We start from the raw sequence: 17,926 nt of genomic DNA on the forward strand, positions 1-17,926 counted from the left end.
TTCTAAGAATGGACAGAGACACTTTTTATCAGATTTGAAGCAGACCAACTCTAAACGCGAATGCTTAAAGTGCTGTTTACTTGCCAGTCCTGATGGCCTTTCAGTATTTGCACAGCCCTTGTAAATACTCATTTTGTCTGTGTGTTAATCACTGTTTAACTTCTGCAATTAGATTATCTAATCTTCTAAGAAAAATATCCAGAATAATTAACAATCTTAAGTTGATGGCTGTTTTGACTGGAAATTTTATAATTAAAATATGGTCTCTCACTTTTGCACAGTACTGTGGATTACAAAATCTTCTAACGTAGATTCAGAATTTCTAGAGACTGTACTATTAGCAAATCCAGTTCTAGCAGGCTGAGCTGCTCAGTGCTCCTTTTCCTGCATACTGAACCAATTCCCACAGCTCAGCCAAAAATCTTTCTCCTCTCCCCTCCTGCTCCGTCAGTCACAGAGCTCGTTAGCAGAAGGTACGACGGCTGCAGTCATACCAGTATAACCTGAGGTTCCAGCAATTATCTGAGACATGCCATTTTAAAAGGACTGAAGATTGTATGGTACAGCATCAGTATTGAAGGCTGCTTACATCAACTCTCACAAGCGGTGCCTGCTTCGGATAACGCAGAGAGGGAACAGTCCAAAGCAGGAATACATTGAAGCTTCTATTTCAAAAAGGAAACATTTCTCAGTACTGTCAAAATGCCACAGTCCTCTTAAAATATGAACAATGTAGAAATGTATACATATCCCTGGTTTGACCTCAATCTGAGTGGTTGATTGTTACCAGGTTTACATGTGGGACTCAGTCAGTGTACAATAAAACATCTATAGTGATGAAGACATGGTCTCATTTTTATGAATTTTGTTTTAAAAAATAAAATAAATACAATAATCATGTTTATATTGAACAAATATAAATGACCAAAGTTCCATACATCAAATATACGTTAATAGCTTTTTTTAAAAAAAATCTCTATGCTGTTTAACGTTGTGCTGGTTTAGCCATAAGGTCTACTGCAATGAATAAACTTGCAAAAAGTAGCATTATTATCGATAAAGAAGATAACCAGAGCCACAAGTACTCACTTCCAAGGTCCCTGTGGGTTGTTCTTGGAAAATATTTAACCACAGAACAGAGCTGTGTGGAGCATGGCCGGGGTTTGCCAAAGATATCTTTGTACAAATCCAAAGCTAAACCAAACTCAAAACTAACCATCCATTTCCAGCTTAGATCTTGTGCGGTCACTAAAGTTCATAAGCTCAACATTTAGCCATTTAGAAGGGACAACATGGCAAAAGAGTCAAGACCTCACTGTCAAGTTTGGCTCAGACACTCTTTGCTAACACAAATTTGGGGGGGTTCGAGTCCAGCTCCAGTTGACCTTTTGTCTGTGATGACTCAAAAGTTTCCGTAGGAGTGAGTGAATGCGTGTCTGTGTGTTGCCCTGTGAAGGACTGGCGCCCACTCCAGGGTGTGTTCCTGCGCCCAATGATTCCGGGTAGGATCCGGACCCACCGTGACCCTGAACTGGATAAGCAGTTACAGACAATGAATGAATGAACTTAATAAAATATGCTGTATTAGAACACCAGGCAAAGCAACTGGTGTTGTCAAATATTTGATAAGCACAGCATTTTATCTATTAGTAAACATGGATACTAATGGTTATCCTGTATGGTAATGCAACCAGACTGAAAAGATTTTTTTTTTTTTTTTGGAGTTTGATCATACCTACCTGTTACTACAAACAATACTACAACAAGCCAACAGACTTTCCTCACAACACTGAACTCCGTGATCAATGATCATGAAAGGAGGTAATTTAATGACTCGGGTGGGAGACAATCCAACTAGGACTAAGACATAGTATGTTGCTTAGTAACTGAAGGCAGATAAGGAAAATAATAATAAACTATACATAGAAAGGACATAATTCAATGTCTATTCATTAAATCATTTATCACAGTATGCATTATTACCCTGGCAGATTCATATCCCCCTTTGAAATGAGCAGAATGCATTATTTATCAGCCTAGTGAATTAATAATTACCCCCAAAAACATCTAGGCAAATTCTTAAGACAGCATCCATCATCCCTATCTATAATGCTATAATCAGGCTGCATATTATAGCCCTTATTTACTTCTTAACTATGAGGTAAACTCAGCGATTGTTGAAAAAAATACCATAACAACCAATGCTAACTTGGCTAAGGTATGTTTTCTTAGAAATAATGCTAAGAATTAAAAGCCACCAACTGACACAATTCAAAGCCAGACTTGCTATTATTTTTCTACAAGAAATTTGCAATTCACTGAAAAGTGTGTTATGAACTTGATATACACTGAACACTCCACACTACTTGGACCAAACCCAGCATTATTTCATCATAAATAATCAGCATTATTTAAGAAAACCTAAAGAAATAGGTTGAGCTACAGGGTGTACATTTACAGCCTCTTATAAATGTACTGCTTTTCTGAAGACCTCAAAGAGGTTACTCATTAAAACAGACCCAAGCCCCAAGCAAATAAGCAACCTTAACACCCACACCTGCAATCTAAAGGGAGTGGGGGAGGGCACTCCCAAGCCACACAGGTACTGAAGTGGGATGCAAGAATACATCAGAAATGGTTAAGCAGACTCGAGCCCACATCACTCATTGAAGGAGGAATAAAAGCAATTATTCACTTCTCAGTTCTCACCTCTTGAGACTCTTATCAGTTAAAACAGCCACAAATAAAAACCAAGCGAGGCTCAACCTGGTCTTAGGGGAAACTTGAGAAGCCCTCCATCATGCATGGTTTGTGCGCACAAATCCTAACGGACTCCTAATTGCCACTCCTGGAGGGCTTGAGGGGTTCATTCACCTGGTCTCTTAGGCCCGGATTTGGCTCTCCAATTGGAATGCCGCAGCCCGGCTTGCACCGCCACCCAACAGAAGAGGGATTTGGCCTGAGCTGCTTACCCTGCTCCCGGCGCTTGATCTGCTGGATCTGATCCACCGTGCTCTTGAGGATGTGACATTTGTCCGGCTTCACACTCAGGCTGGCGAGGTCACCCATGTTGGCTGATAGCAGCTCGGCCAGCTCATCGATGTAGCGGCACTCCAGCTCCCGACGCCGCTTTTCCATGCTGAGAGAGAGGGAGAGAGAGAGAGAGAGAGAGAGAGAGAGATTTTTCATACTGGTATTACTGTCAGGGGAGAGGTGGGGCTATGCTGAGCCTTACATCTGTGAGCACAAAGTTGAGTGAAGGGTTTTCTAAGTTTATGCACTGTGCACACCGACACACGTTTTTGAATGTGCAAATTTAAGTGAGTAAAATAAGACTGTTTAGAAACTTAGTTGGCACTTGCCACAACAAATGATTTTCAAGGAAACTGAAGCTCAAAATACATATTTAAATGATTAAAGCCTCATACCTGTGAGCATAAAGACAAGTGAAGTGTCTTCTGAGTAATTTTTCTTAAAATTTGTTTTCAGCTTCTTTACTCTCTTTTAAAAAATTTTTTACGCGCGTGGTGTGTCAGATTTCTGTCCTGTGTTTAAGTACATGGCAAAAGATTTCACTTCTGCATTTAAGAGACCCACAGGGAGTGGGCACTGTGGGAGCTCACTGAGTGCTGATGTCACACACTGAGTACGTGTGGGGATGAAAACACAAGCTCAATAGCTCTACGCAGATGTGAGATTAGCGGCAAGTTTGGTTTAAACACTGCATTATATAATACCGTTATACTGCCCAACTCTACTTCAGAGCATTACGTAGCTTAGGATTGTGATACTTGGCTGTCTAATTCACTGTCTTAATGGCTGAAAACTTAATTAATTAATAATAATTAAGCTCTAATAATAGAGCTTTATTTTCTCTGCAGCTTGAGATATGCTTCCGCCTCAAAAATCATAGTCCTGTAACTCTCCTAAAGCAAGTTTAAAACTGAGAGAATTCATCTGTCCACGCTTCTTTATCACAGCGGATAATGAGAAAAGGTGTTTATTGACTGCCACATCAGTGAAAACATGAGTCATCACTTGCAAATGATCCCATCAGGTTTATGTAGACATCACCTGAGCACAGATTTTAAGCTACCAGTGTGAACAAAGGCATACATGCCAACAGCTTTCTCTTTTGCCAATTTACCATATTACAATATTATTGTATATTGTATCTTTCAATCACATCTAAGTAGGAACGGAGTTGAACACCACTGATCTAAAGTAAGGGGAAAACAGAAGGAGGCACTAAGCAGTTTGTGCCAATTTGGTTGATTATCCTTATTCCATCACCAAAATTATTTTTTCGAAAAAGAATCATCACTCCTTTCACAATGGCTCAGTAAATAAATTTAATAAATAAATTAATTAAAACACTTCTGAATTCCAAACCCTATATATTTTTAAGCTAGGGCCTATGAGCCAAACCTTAAGTTAATGCAAGAGCAGGTCTCTTGCCAATGACAGTGAAAAGAAGTGCAATTAATGCTACACAATATTCAGCAACTTATTCCACAATGTTAATGACTGAATAAAAAGAATCTGCATCTTTAAGGTCCCATGAGCCTTATTAGACAATAACACATGAGCTGCTAGATGAATCTGCTATGGAATTGGAAGGAACACAAAACCTTTAAATGATACCAAACACTGCCAATGTCGCTGTAATCCCTTGTACACAGGGGCCTATTGGTTTTGCACTTTTTGGTCCAGTTAAACGCTGGTCCATTTGATGCAGAACCAAACTTCCTCTCTGTGGTCTCAATCCAATCCCAAACCATTTCTGGTGGGGTTCGTTTCGGGTGAGAATGTGAAGTGACCTAGATCTAACCCCACTATCAGCTGTACACAGCAGGTTTGAGCTAAACGGCTCCTGTAGCCAGAGGTGCTTTGTGTGTTGGATGCAGCAAAGCAGGTGAACATAGAGATAGGTAATGTTTAGGCACTAATCGCAGAAACAGAACAGAAATATGCAACCCAATACACAGGACATCTTCCCCTGTGTTTACTTTTCTTGCCCTTGCTCCAGTTACCTCTTACCAATCTTATGTGGTCTGCTGTGATGCATTTTGATGCACTTAGATTGTTCCCTGTGTGAAAACTAACAGAACCAAAGCAGAAACAGTCCAAAATTACTAACAGCTTTACAGATTCAGACCAGGGCTGGACAATATGGCAAAAATTTATATCATGGTATATTTCTAAATTTTGGTTGGTACTATACATCTCCGCTATCAATATGAACAATATAAAAATTAAGGTTGGGTGATTCAATGATAATACTGTGCACTGTGATATTTCAAAAATGTGGACGGTATCTCTAAAAGACCCCTCACTCATCTTTGTGCTCATATGTATCTTTTAATTAGGCTTTATCTTCTAATTAGAAGATAGACGGTCGGTTTAGCCTGTCTGTCTGCGGCCTGGTCCCGGCTGACAATCCAGAGCCGGGACCAGGCCGCAGACAGACAGGCTAAACCGACCGTCTGCGAACTGTCTTGAGACGTCACCCAGGTTCAACTGTATTGAGACTGTGTCTTTCCCCCGAACTAAATGTAAAAGTAGAAAAACAAAATCAGCCTGTTTCAGCAACCTAATCAATATTAAATCATACACAACACCTAGCAGCAACACCTCAGAACTAAAATTTGGGTTACTCAACATAAGATCACTAAACTCAAAAGCACTCATCGTAAATGATATTATAAGTGATCATAAATTCAATGTTTTCTGTCTCACGGAAACGTGGGTTAAACCAAATGAATATTTAGCACTAAATGAAGCCACCCCCCTAGGCTATAATTATGCACATAGCCCAAGAATATCAGGCAAAGGAGGTGGAGTATGTGTAATTTACCAAAATACCCTAGAAATTAGTCTTAAACAATGTGACACCTTCTCTTCTTTTGAGGTTCTCTCCACTATTATTACAAATCCGGTCACAAAAAAGGACGCATTTTTATTATGCAACATTTACAGACCACCAGGGCCTTACTTAGAATTTCTGAAAGAATTCAGTGATTTTGCTACAAACCTAGCGGTGTGCAATCATAAAGTTATAATTGTAGGAGATTTCAATATCCATTTTGAGAAGGAAAGTGACCCACTAAAAAAGGCATTTACCTCAATCTTAGACTCTATTGGTATTACTCAAAATGTAACAGGGCCTACACACTACTGCAGCCACACTTTAGACTTAGTTCTGACACTAGGTCTTAACATTGACAAAATTAATATCTTACCGCAATCCTCAGCAATCTCCGATCATTACTTAATTTCATATGAGCTACGTTTTATCCATAATATATGTAAGAACCCTCGCTATTCTACAAGGCGTATAATAAAACCATCTACCGCCCTACAATTTATAGAAAACCTACCAGAACTATCGACCCCAGTTCCAACTCCATCAGACCCAATGGACCTAGATGTACTAACTGATTACCTAGAAAATACCTGTCGATCTACTTTAGAAAAGGTAGCACCACTTAAACATAAAAGTATAAGACAGAAAAAGCTCGCACCATGGTATAACGATAAGACCCGTACTTTAAAACAAACATTACGAAAACTAGAGCGGAAATGGCGATCAACCAAGCTTGAAGTGTTTCATTCTGCCTGGAAGGACAGCCTTATAGAGTATAGAAATGCCCTCACTAAAGCTCGCTCAGCATATCTGGCCTCGCTGATCTCCAATAATAAAAATAATCCGAGAGCACTGTTTAGTGTGTTTTCTAGAATTACAAAAAATCAAGCAGGTTCTGAACAACTAATTCCAGCAACTCTCACCAGTAAAGATTTTATGGACTTTTTTAATAATAAAATTGAGAATATTAGACAACAAACTCTAGCCACAGGATCAAATCCATCCTGGCTGCCACCCGATGTGAATGAAATAAAACATAATAACTGTAAAAGAAAGACTTGAAACCTTTTACCCACTCCCACAATTAGAACTAGAGAAGATTATCACCTCCGCAAACTGTACAACTTGCACACTTGACGCAATTCCCACAAAGTTGCTCAAAGAAGTACTACCAGCTATTATTGATCCTCTTTTAACTATAGTAAACTCATCGCTTAGTCTGGGCCATGTACCCAAAGCTTTTAAACTAGCAGTTATTAAACCTATGATCAAGAAACCAAATCTTGATGCTAGTACACTGTCTAATTACAGGCCTATTTCTAATTTGCCATTTCTGTCTAAGATCTTAGAAAGAGCTGTGGCCCAACAACTTAGTTCATATCTACATAAGAATCATATATATGAAAAATTCCAATCTGGATTCAGGCAACATCATAGTACAGAGACAGCTCTAGTCAAGATAACAAATGATCTTCTTCTTGCCTCTGATCAAGGCCACGTATCCCTGTTGGTGCTTCTTGACCTAAGCGCAGCCTTCGATACAATAGACCACAATATTCTCATAGAAAGGTTAGAAAACATGGTTGGAATCACAGGGACAGCCCTATTATGGTTCAAATCTTACTTAACGGAACGTTATCAATTCGTAAAAGTAAACAATCTAACTTCAAATTATTCTAAAGTAAGATTTGGAATTCCACAAGGCTCTATTTTAGGACCATTATTATTTACATTATACATGTTACCGCTAGGCACAGTTATAAGAAACCATGACATTAACTTTCACTGTTACGCAGACGACACACAATTGTATATTTCAGCCAAGCCCGATGACAAACACAGATTAAAGAAAATAGAGGACTGTGTAAAAGACGTGAAAGGCTGGATGTTGCGTAACTTCCTCCTTCTAAACAGCAACAAAACAGAGGTCCTGCTTTTGGGTCCAAAAGTGACAAGAAATAAATTATCAGATTTAATTTTAAATCTCGCTGACTTTCCAGTTAAACCTGGTTCAGCAGCAAAAAATCTTGGTGTCATAATTGACCCGGATTTATCATTTGATCAACACATAGGTAGTATCACTAGGACAGCTTTTTTACATCTTCGCAATATTGCTAAGATTAGAAATGCCTTATCTCTCCAGGACGCAGAAACATTAGTACATGCCTTTATTACTTCAAGGCTTGACTACTGTAACGCACTACTGTCAGGATGCACCAGTAGCAATTTAAGAAAACTTCAACTAGTTCAAAATGCTGCAGCTAGGGTCCTCACTAAAACTAGAAAATTTGAACATATCAGCCCAGTTTTATCATCACTTCATTGGCTGCCTGTTAAATTCCGCATTGACTACAAAATTTTGTTATTAACATATAAAGCTCTACATGGGCTTGCTCCTGAATATCTTCAAGATACAATTTCCTATTATGAGCCTCCACGTTCACTCAGATCACAGAATACTGGATTTTTAAATGTTCCCAGAATTCAGAAGGCCTCAGCTGGGGGAAGAGCCTTTTCTTATAAAGCCCCCCAACTCTGGAATGATCTTCCAAAAAATGTTCGGGACTCAGACACAGTCGCAATCTTCAAATGTAGGCTAAAAACTCATTTGTTTAGTTTATCATTTGGTAGCTAATGCTCCCCCATAGATAAAGGCGGCAGATCCGGGGGGTGCATGGACACAGGGAATTATAGTATACTGAGACGCTGGTGCTGTCGTCCCGCCGCTTCTCGCGATCACTCAGGTTTGTTGACGGTGGAGCGGAGGGATGCCAGTGTTTCAGGATGCTCCCGTGTCTGTGTGTCCTCCTGGTTCTCTCCTTTTAGTTAATGCTGTCATAGTCAGATCTGCCGGAGTCATTAGCCACACTCTGGACATTTTTATATTTTCTACTTTACAAACACAAAACAGTTCAAAACTAATTCCATCCCTTTACATCTTTCCGAGTAAACGACTGCCCACCTGTCTGTCTGGACACTGATGGATGACTGTCGAGATCCTCCTCCACGCTTCAGACCAGCTGCCCACGCTCCAGCAACCACCAAGTGCCTTGAAGCTGTCCCTACACTGAAGTTCTCATGGACTACTATCATCACCAGTAGATTGACCAGAGGAGGATGGGTCACCCCTTGTGAGCCTTGGTTCCTCCCAAGGTTTCTTCCTCAGCTGGGGGAGTTTTTCCTTGCCACTGTCGCCCCTGGCTTGCTCACTTGAGGGTTTTACATTTGTCTTTACATTTCATGTCAAATCTTGTCTTACTGGAATTCTGTGAAGCTGCTTTGTGACAACATCAGTTGTGAAAAGCGCTATATAAATAAATTTGATTTGATTTGATTTGATAATTATGTGTGTTTTGAGACTCAGTTCGCTGGGCATTGTGTGCTGCAGTGCGGTGCAGTCCAAGTGGCGGTTAGATGGCCAGCTCTGCTTCTAAACAATGTAGAATTATCCTAGTTTGCTTATTTTAAAACATTTCTTTTCCACCAAAACCAGTCGCTGAAATTTGCTCTCTAAGAAACAGTTTTATTTAATTTTCTACGTGTTTTTGTGCACTGTCAGCCTGTGCTGAGATAAACTGCATAGCACAAACACTCAGAAAACCTCTCACTCGACAGATATAAGGCTCAGTGCATCTCAACAGTGCACCCCCCTCCCCCTTTTTTATTTTATCTTGAATTTGAGTGCTCTGCCAAGGCCTGCACAATTGGTCACTTTAGTAACAAATAAATACCATTTCAGTACATTTAAATCTGTGTCACTTTGTTATATTTTGTTAATATTGTTGATAGTAATGTTTAAGTCAGTCCTTATGTCCTAAGTCTCTCCCAAAAGGTGAGTTATATGGTTTATCAATGAAACAATGGTATCGAATCAGTATAGTGTATCGACCGACACGTCAAGTTTATGTATCGTATCTGAACTGAAAATGTCGAGTCTGTGCATCCATATTTCTTATACACTGATTCAGAACAAAATTTGGAGTTCTATCAGTTCCATGTGAACACAGGACTGCGTTAAATATAATTAAAAACGTTCTTTTCAGTCCATGTTTTGATTGATATGAAACATTTCCTCAGCCCAATGGCATGTGGACCAAAGTAAAGGTTAAAATCTCCATCTTGAGGCAGAATCCAAGAACCAGGAAAAGGGCATGTAAAGAGGGCAATAACCAGCAGGACCTTCTCATTATTTGTGTCTTGGTGAGGCTCATTTCACAAACAGCTCAAGTCCAGGGAAAAACCAGCTGCTGCATACATGTCCTCTGTCACATGAAGATAACAGCACAGGCTCTAACCATGAGGGGGGTTGGAGAAGCAGTGGTTTGGGAGGGAAGAGTCGGCAGATGACTGAGGCAATGGGGCGATAGGTGCTTTTGGGGACGCGCTGTGGGTGGGCTGCACAGGGCCAAAAAACACATTTCACCGGCCGGGCCTTATAGCAGGACTAATGAGGGGCGAGCCGAGGCTTTCTGTCCGAGATGCACATCACACATTCCTCACAGACTTACACTGCACACTGGAAAGTGGGTTATAGAGCAGTGGAGAGACACAGGCAGAGACGGGAAGAGGCTGGGAGTTTAAAAACGTGTGTAAGTGTGTTTGGAGAGAGAGAGACAGTGGAGGAAAGGAAGGGAAGAGGGGGGGGGGGGGGCACACCTCATGCATTGCTGTTTTCTTCTTTTACTGTCATTCACAGTGTTAAACTTCCTTAATACATAGGACTAATAGGAATATGCAGAAACATTTGAAATAATTTAGGAACCTAAAGGGATCATATCCTCCATATTTCCTATACTTTGCTTTGTCCCTTAGGTCTGCTTATGACATCTGTGAAGGTTTCTGCTCCAATTAAAAGCTGTTATGTTCACTTTCCAAATATCTCTCTTTATTTAAAAAAAAAAAATTAGCACCCTGTTTTTAATAAAGTATATTTATACTAATATATTATATAAACATATTAATGTCCACAGTCATAACCAGACCAAACTTTCTTTATCCCTTTGAATTAATCATGGTGATTGTTACTGTACCCTTAAGACTGATATATGTAAAATGACCTCTGTCCTGACTGGATGCCATGTATAGAGTTTCATTCAGTAAGCAGCCTGAATGTATATATAAACTTTTCAGCTGTAGGGTGTATGCATGTTAATTAGCTGCTCTTTATGACATCAGTTCAAAGCAAACTGTTTTAGCAGCTTAGTTTTTAAAAATACATGGATTGTTTGGTCACTTTTTATTAATAATAATATTTACAGAATCTTATTCATTTATTTTTTTGTAAATGGCTCAGTAATTCAGTTTTCCATTAAAGGCTGTTAGAAAAGAATTAAAGGTAGACTATCGTACTCAAACTGTAAGTTACACCACTGAGAGATAAACAGCGCTTAACACCATTGCATCACACAATATGATTGTGTACAATTTCATGCTAGCTTTGTTTCAAGCTCTCTCTTGCTCGGGAGTTTCTGTTGAAATCAATTTAAAAAACATTTTCCTCAGATCACAGTTATTTTTAGATTATCTCAATAAGATAAGACGACCCTCGTTATTCTCTACTGTTATTAGCATGCATAATAACAACAACATCTCCTCAACTATCAGAGCATGAATTGGCTGCGCTTACATTCACTGGGTTGACACAGATGTTAACAAAAGAAAATAGAAATCTTTTACTGAAAAATATCATGGGTCTTAGGATAAAAAAATAAATGTTCCAACTTGAGTGGTGTTTGAACATTTTTATGATCAGGACAGATGTGCCCAATACCAACACCTGACCTGGTTTCGAACACGTGCGATCTGTAGAACAGAAAGTGAATTCTGAGAGAGAGAGAGAGAGAGAGAGAGAGAGAGAGAGAGAGAGAGAGAGAGAAACACTAGCAGTGGTCACAAAGTGTGATATATAAGTGGAATGTAGCACATTTGACCCTTTTTTTTTTTCTTCAAACCTTGCCATGTGAAGAATGAAAGAAGGTTTCCAGAAAAGAGGCAGTAAACAAGATAACTGAGGCCCAGGGAAGAAAGTGATACTGTAAATGTTTGAGGAACGACAGACATTAGGAGAGCACCGAAGCGGGTCAGTTGGGGAGTTGTGGCAGGAACTGTTTATTCTTCAACATTCTCTGCTCTGTGTGTTTTACACTGTAATGGGAGCAAGTGTGTCCGTGTGTGTGTGTAACTATATATATATATATATACGTATGTGTTTGTACCTGACTAATTTGACTACAGTGAGAACCCAAAAGAGGGCTTATCTCTTTGATTTGTATAACGGCTGAGGTGAGCATGAGGTGAGCAAGTGGATGACTAGAGTGTGCATGTGTAAGTATGTATGTCCGTATGTGTGTATAGACAGGCGGAGAAAGTAGGTCAATGCATTGCCAAGGTTGTGCGCAGGCGCGGTGTGCGGGTCAGGCGCTGCGTGGGGTTGCTGTAGAAACAAGCAGTTACATCAGCCCCACCAAGGCCTCGTGGAAGATGCACTATCACACACCCGAACAGACCAGTTCTCCTCCCTCACCCACACTATTACAAATACCAATAATTCCACAAACACCTGCTACTACCAGAATTACCACCACCATGTACCTGAAACCAAGAAGACCTTAGATTCAAGATAGGCCTGTCACTTCTATCCGAACAAAACTTGCCATTGCATTTTTTTTGTTGTTGTTGTTGTAGTACAAATCTCACTTCCAGAAAAAGTTTTTCTTTTAATCCTATAATTAGTTGAAAATTGTACAAAGACGATAATTCAAATGTTGAAACAAGGAAATTATATCATTAAAAGATTCAGATAAACTGGAGAGATCTTTAAATACAAGAGACAATTCCCAAAACCAGTAATGGCTGGCTGTGATCTTCGCGTCCTAAGGCGAGACTGAATTCAGAAACAGATAAGGGATCAGAAAACACTTCTTAAAACCATTTTCTGTGAACACAATTCATAGCTACATCAAGAAATGCAAGTCAAAACTCACAAATGCAAAGAAGAAACCAGAAACACTGCTGCTGAAATCCGAAAAACAAAACATTTCACTTTCAAAACTACAGCAATTTGTATCCTCAGTTCCCAAATGTTTAGAGAGCACTGTTTAAAAAAGGGGTGATGCAGCACAGTAGTTAATATGGCCCTGTCCCTTTCTTTGAACTTTTTGCTGGTATGAAATTCAAAATCGGCAAATATTGTTTAAAAAAAATAATAATAATATTTAAATAAACAAATAACAGTAAACTTTTTCAGTTTCTATATTTAAAATGTTTTCATGTATTTTCGTATATTTAAACTATTTTCAATAAAATACAAGGGTTTTACATTTTGCACAGTGTCCCAACATTTTTGGTAATGAGGTTGGTATTTTAAAAAAAATAAATAAATAAATAAATAAAAAAAAAAGATACAAATGGGCCAACAACAATCTTCATGACAAGTTAAATCTTCATGACAAATGGGCCGATAACAACCCAAAATTCCTGCCATGGAATCCCTTGTGGCAGATAAGTACATAAAAATGTCTTTACAATAAATGACAGTAAAAGCAGTATGGCCTGAGGGAATAACACTACTGTGTATTTCTTCCATTTCTACTTCCTTGACTTTACAACATTGCAACAATTAGAACACTGCCCACTATCCAAAAGTTTCATTGAATGTTTCTACAAACAAATGGCCATGCCTTCTTTTTGAGATTGCAATTACTCAACACATTAAGGCTAAGTAGTCTGTGCAAGACAATCATACATGCAAATAAATGTTTATTGCAGCAGTACCTTAGGAAATATGCCATACTTCAATGGTTACAATGGCATATTTTCGCTAGCACACTTTTTAGCTCCCAGGCACCAAATAGTCATAGAAAAGCACTGCTAAACAAAAATGTCAGAGCTCTTTATACAGTTCACTTGTAAATTATATCCTATACAACATGTACTCTACATTATATATTATTATTATTATTATTATTATTATTTTTTAAGTGTAATGTGAAATTGAACATGGCTAAGTGTTATCAGAGGTGAACCATTCATTTGTTTTCTGCAACAGTTCAGGGTCATGGTGTCCTACACAGAATCGGAGGGCACGAGTCAGAAATATACCATGGACAGGTGCCAGTTCATAGGGAACCACACAGTCACACATATGAACACTTTCACATCCTCAGTCCACCTACAAGACTGTGTTTATAGACGGTGGGATGTGAAATCTAGAGCAAGGTGAAAAACAATCATTATAATTTGCCTGTTTATAATAACTATTACTGGTTTTCTTTTTATGGATTTGAACTGTGTCATCCATGTCCACTGTGGAGTCACTATGCGGTCACTGTTTCCCCAAGCATTCTGGGTGCAGTAGCCAGTAGCTAATTGTTTGAATATTTTTTCAAACAATACTTTAGAAATTTAAAAGTCAAATTTAACTGAAAAGCTCAATGCTAATGACTATACTCCAAACTTTATCCAAATTTTGCCAAAATCATCTGAAGTATCCCTCAACAGCTGTGAGTTAAGTAAAACGTATAGCTGCCAATGTTTTGTTGACTGAAAATCAAAGTGGGAAATGTTTTTTTTTTTTTAATGAAGCAGGGCTTCCTCAAATATTTGACAATAAACTTACTTCAAAGCCATTAAGGAACATAGCAGACCAACAATCAATTACAATATTCCAATAACTACTTTTACTCAGAATCAAACATATTCTGACTGTATCTTGCTTAGCCTTAGTCATGCTTCTTATGAATCAGTTATGACACCTTGACAGGTCTTACACTGACTCATTACTTAACACCATAAACATGGAACTTCAGTTCTAGATCAATTTAGTCAGGATCTCTGTGATATATCTCAATGTATTGTGTTCTGATCAAAATGTTTATTGTCAGTACCCTAAATGTTAGCTAGAGGCAAATACTCTTTTTTTTAATACTCTTCTCTTTCCGTGTCAGTACAAGCATTGGTCCCATCAATGGGTGACTGAGATCAATCCTTTATCATGCCTTAACCACGCAAGACTATGGGTTCTAGAGAGCACAACTGGCTTCTCTCTCCGGGTGGGTACAATCCCCTACCCCCATCTCTCTGCTCACTGTGCAAAATACCACGTGTCTGTCTGCTGATGAGACAGATCTGGGCAGTTTGCTTTTTGTTCAGGGTGAAAAGAGGCGGAGCCTTGAGGTGGTGTTTCTCAGAAGATATACATACTCGCTCCCAAACTCCCAAGGCAGGTGGCACTGTGTGTGATTGGGGGAAACTCACTGACCAGTTGGAACAGGCAGTGATCAATTATTGAAAATGATTGGTCAACAATCTGGCTAAAAATGTTTAATATCATTTGAATGATATGACCCAGTATGACCATAATGTTCCAGTTGCCAGTCAAGATATAAACATGTATGCTGTCCAGATTTATCTTTAGAGAAACAGGTGGGCTACTGTCTGGAATTGTAGAACTACAAAGTGCTCCTGTACAGTCAGTAGAGCTGATAAAGTGAACAATGAGTGTAGATACAAGGTAGGTGTTCATAATCCAGAAATTATTAAGCAATATAGCACAGTTTCTGACATAAAAGGAAGAGTGAAAACAAGAATACTCCAAAACAATGTTTTATTGTTGTTTTCTGTGTTGTGGGTTCAGAAATCCATACATCTGTACATAAAGGTAAAATAAAATAAATGTAAATGAAAACGGTATTAACACAAGGAATTAGATCAATTCAGTTTTAATTTACCTTGGACCGGAGGTGTCACATGGTGAGCCTTTCCTTTTGCGTGACTCTGGGGTGGCGGGGTCAAGGGCACTCTCTCCCACGGCACTCATTTTGAGCTTATGCAAAGCTGTGGAGAGCAAAGACACCAGTCAGCCAATGAGTTCAAGTTCAGACAAGGCACTCGGCCAATCACATAATCCAATACTCACAAATCAACAGCAGCAGGCCAGCAGGGTTAAGTGATACAGTCCAGGAAATTGATTCACATAAGCTTAGGGAAGCCAGCCAATGACAGCTATTGCACGCTTTCAGACTGAATCAGATAACAGTATCCAGAATTGATAAATGACATGGCAAGGAAAGAAAAAAAATTGCAACTGATAGACTGTTTCAAACAGACAAATCAATTATCTGCCAAAATCAGCATCCATGAAGGAAGGACAATAGCTGCATGTCTTTCTGCTCATAAACCAGTGAAATGTCAAGTAACATGGTCCAAGCTGTGAGAGCACAACTGTCAGATGATTTGATGTTACTCACAGCCTTAGGTGACTGCTTCATTCCTAATAGTCACACATGAAATCAATGGCTCCTTACTGCGTCATCATAAAATCTGTCAAAAGCCAAAACTGTAATTGAAAGTCCCTTTGGTTCTGCAGCGCTTTTCAGCTGCGAATGCATCCAATCATAGTTGTGAGAATTGAGCTTGGCCACTTGCAAAAACCCCGATTGTGAGGCTAATGTGAGAGAACTCCTTGGTGATGAAGTAACAGAGATTAACTGTGAATAAGCACCATTTATGTAGCAGTGAACAGTAATCTATGGATTATACTACTGAATGATACATGATCTTGTTTTCTGTGAAATGATGAAATTTACCCTTCTCATTGAGACTAGGGCTGGGCAATTATTCGAAAAAATAATTGAAATTGACATTCAGAACTTCTAATTGACATAATCTTGTCTATATTGATATATACATGTTTTAACTTTTTTTATATATTCTGTCATATTCCCAATGTGTGTTCATGTACTGTCCTTTAAATCCACACTACCACACTGTAGTCAAGAGATTCTGCCACATAGAAGCAACTCGTAGGAGAACCTAAACACTGAGGCGAACCGAGTGACTCAAGCAGCATGTACCAAAGAAAATCACAGCATCTGTGGTTTCAACGCCCAAAGCACAATCGAAACAAAAACAAAACAATCATTCATTAAATCATAATCGTAATAAAATGTACAATTAATCGTGATTTTGATTTGAGCTCATATCACCCAGCACTACTTGAGAGACTCTGGCATTTCTAATATCGGTCTTGACTAAGGGTCTGTAGATTTTAAGACATGGTTTCTGTTATTTCAGAAAAAAACATTTCGGTTTTCTAAGAAAAGCTGATGATACTGCATTGTTTGCTGTATTGATTCAATATTCGTAATGCTACAACAGCCATAGAGCAGTGTGCAACTTATGTAAATATTTGCACAGAATGCAAAACATGCTCTTATATAACTCTGTAAATCACATTTAAAATAACAGAGTGATTAGATGTAGAAAAATACAGGAAATGTTTACATTTTGCTTCAACATGCTAGTTGTCATTTTCTTCCACCACTACTAAAAACACTGTTTTTATAAAATTGTTGGCAAGGGCCATGTACGTGTGTGTGTGCACTTGATCAAGTTGGTACAACCTAGGCCTTATTATGAGGCAGGAAAAACCCTGGTGGAGGAAGCACACTAGACTTCACCCTTCCAAGCAGCATCATTCTTAAGGTTGACCCAACTGTTAGAGGGAGGAACTGGCAATGACTAAATCTGGGGAAAATATATGCATGGATAGCAGATGTTTCAGGAAATCTCTTTTCCTTTTTTTAAAACAACATATACAAATTGTGTTGAAAAGATTTTTTTGCCTTGTTTATGCCTTAAATTTAAGATTTTGATACATTTTTATTATTTTTTTTATTTTAACAATTATGTTTGTTGTGTTTTTTGCCTTAAAATTGATCAGATTTGCTTGTATTGCTTTACTTTTTTTTTTTAATGTACGCTTCTTTTTGTGCTGGGCGATATATGCGCAAATCAATTTCAAAATTAATTGCACAATTTATCACGATTATGATTAATACGATTATATTGTTTTTGTATTTTTGACCCTGATATTTGACAAGGCTTGTACTGTAAATATGCTCCAGTATTAAATATGGGATATTTTTTCTAATGTTTCTGGGAGCTTGCTACTCTCTTGTTTTTGAGCACTGTTTATATTTGGTGTGTGATTGTGCTTTGGTCACTGAAACTGTTTTCTCTCACTGTTTACATTTGACTACTTTTTGTTCATTGTCGTCT

The 17,926-nt window shown here is 38.6% G+C and overlaps 1 protein-coding gene across 5 annotated transcripts in view; it reads right to left on the bottom strand.

The window, feature by feature from the left end:
- Positions 1 to 17,926, bottom strand: part of ncoa1 (nuclear receptor coactivator 1) — a 63,594-nt gene that overhangs the window by 24,106 nt on the left and 21,562 nt on the right. For all 5 annotated transcript variants that reach the window (XM_066677696.1, XM_066677693.1, XM_066677694.1 and 2 more), the window contains exons 3-4: positions 15,595 to 15,700; positions 2,973 to 3,139 (exon numbers count right to left, since the gene is read on the bottom strand). In XM_066677696.1, coding sequence (XP_066533793.1) covers positions 2,973 to 3,139; positions 15,595 to 15,683 — 256 coding nt within the window. In that variant the 5' untranslated portion in view covers positions 15,684 to 15,700. The remainder of the gene's footprint in view (positions 1 to 2,972; positions 3,140 to 15,594; positions 15,701 to 17,926) is intronic.

This window comes from Hoplias malabaricus, chromosome 7 (genome assembly GCF_029633855.1).
Source record: "Hoplias malabaricus isolate fHopMal1 chromosome 7, fHopMal1.hap1, whole genome shotgun sequence".
In the NCBI taxonomy this organism is placed as follows: domain Eukaryota; kingdom Metazoa; phylum Chordata; class Actinopteri; order Characiformes; family Erythrinidae; genus Hoplias; species Hoplias malabaricus.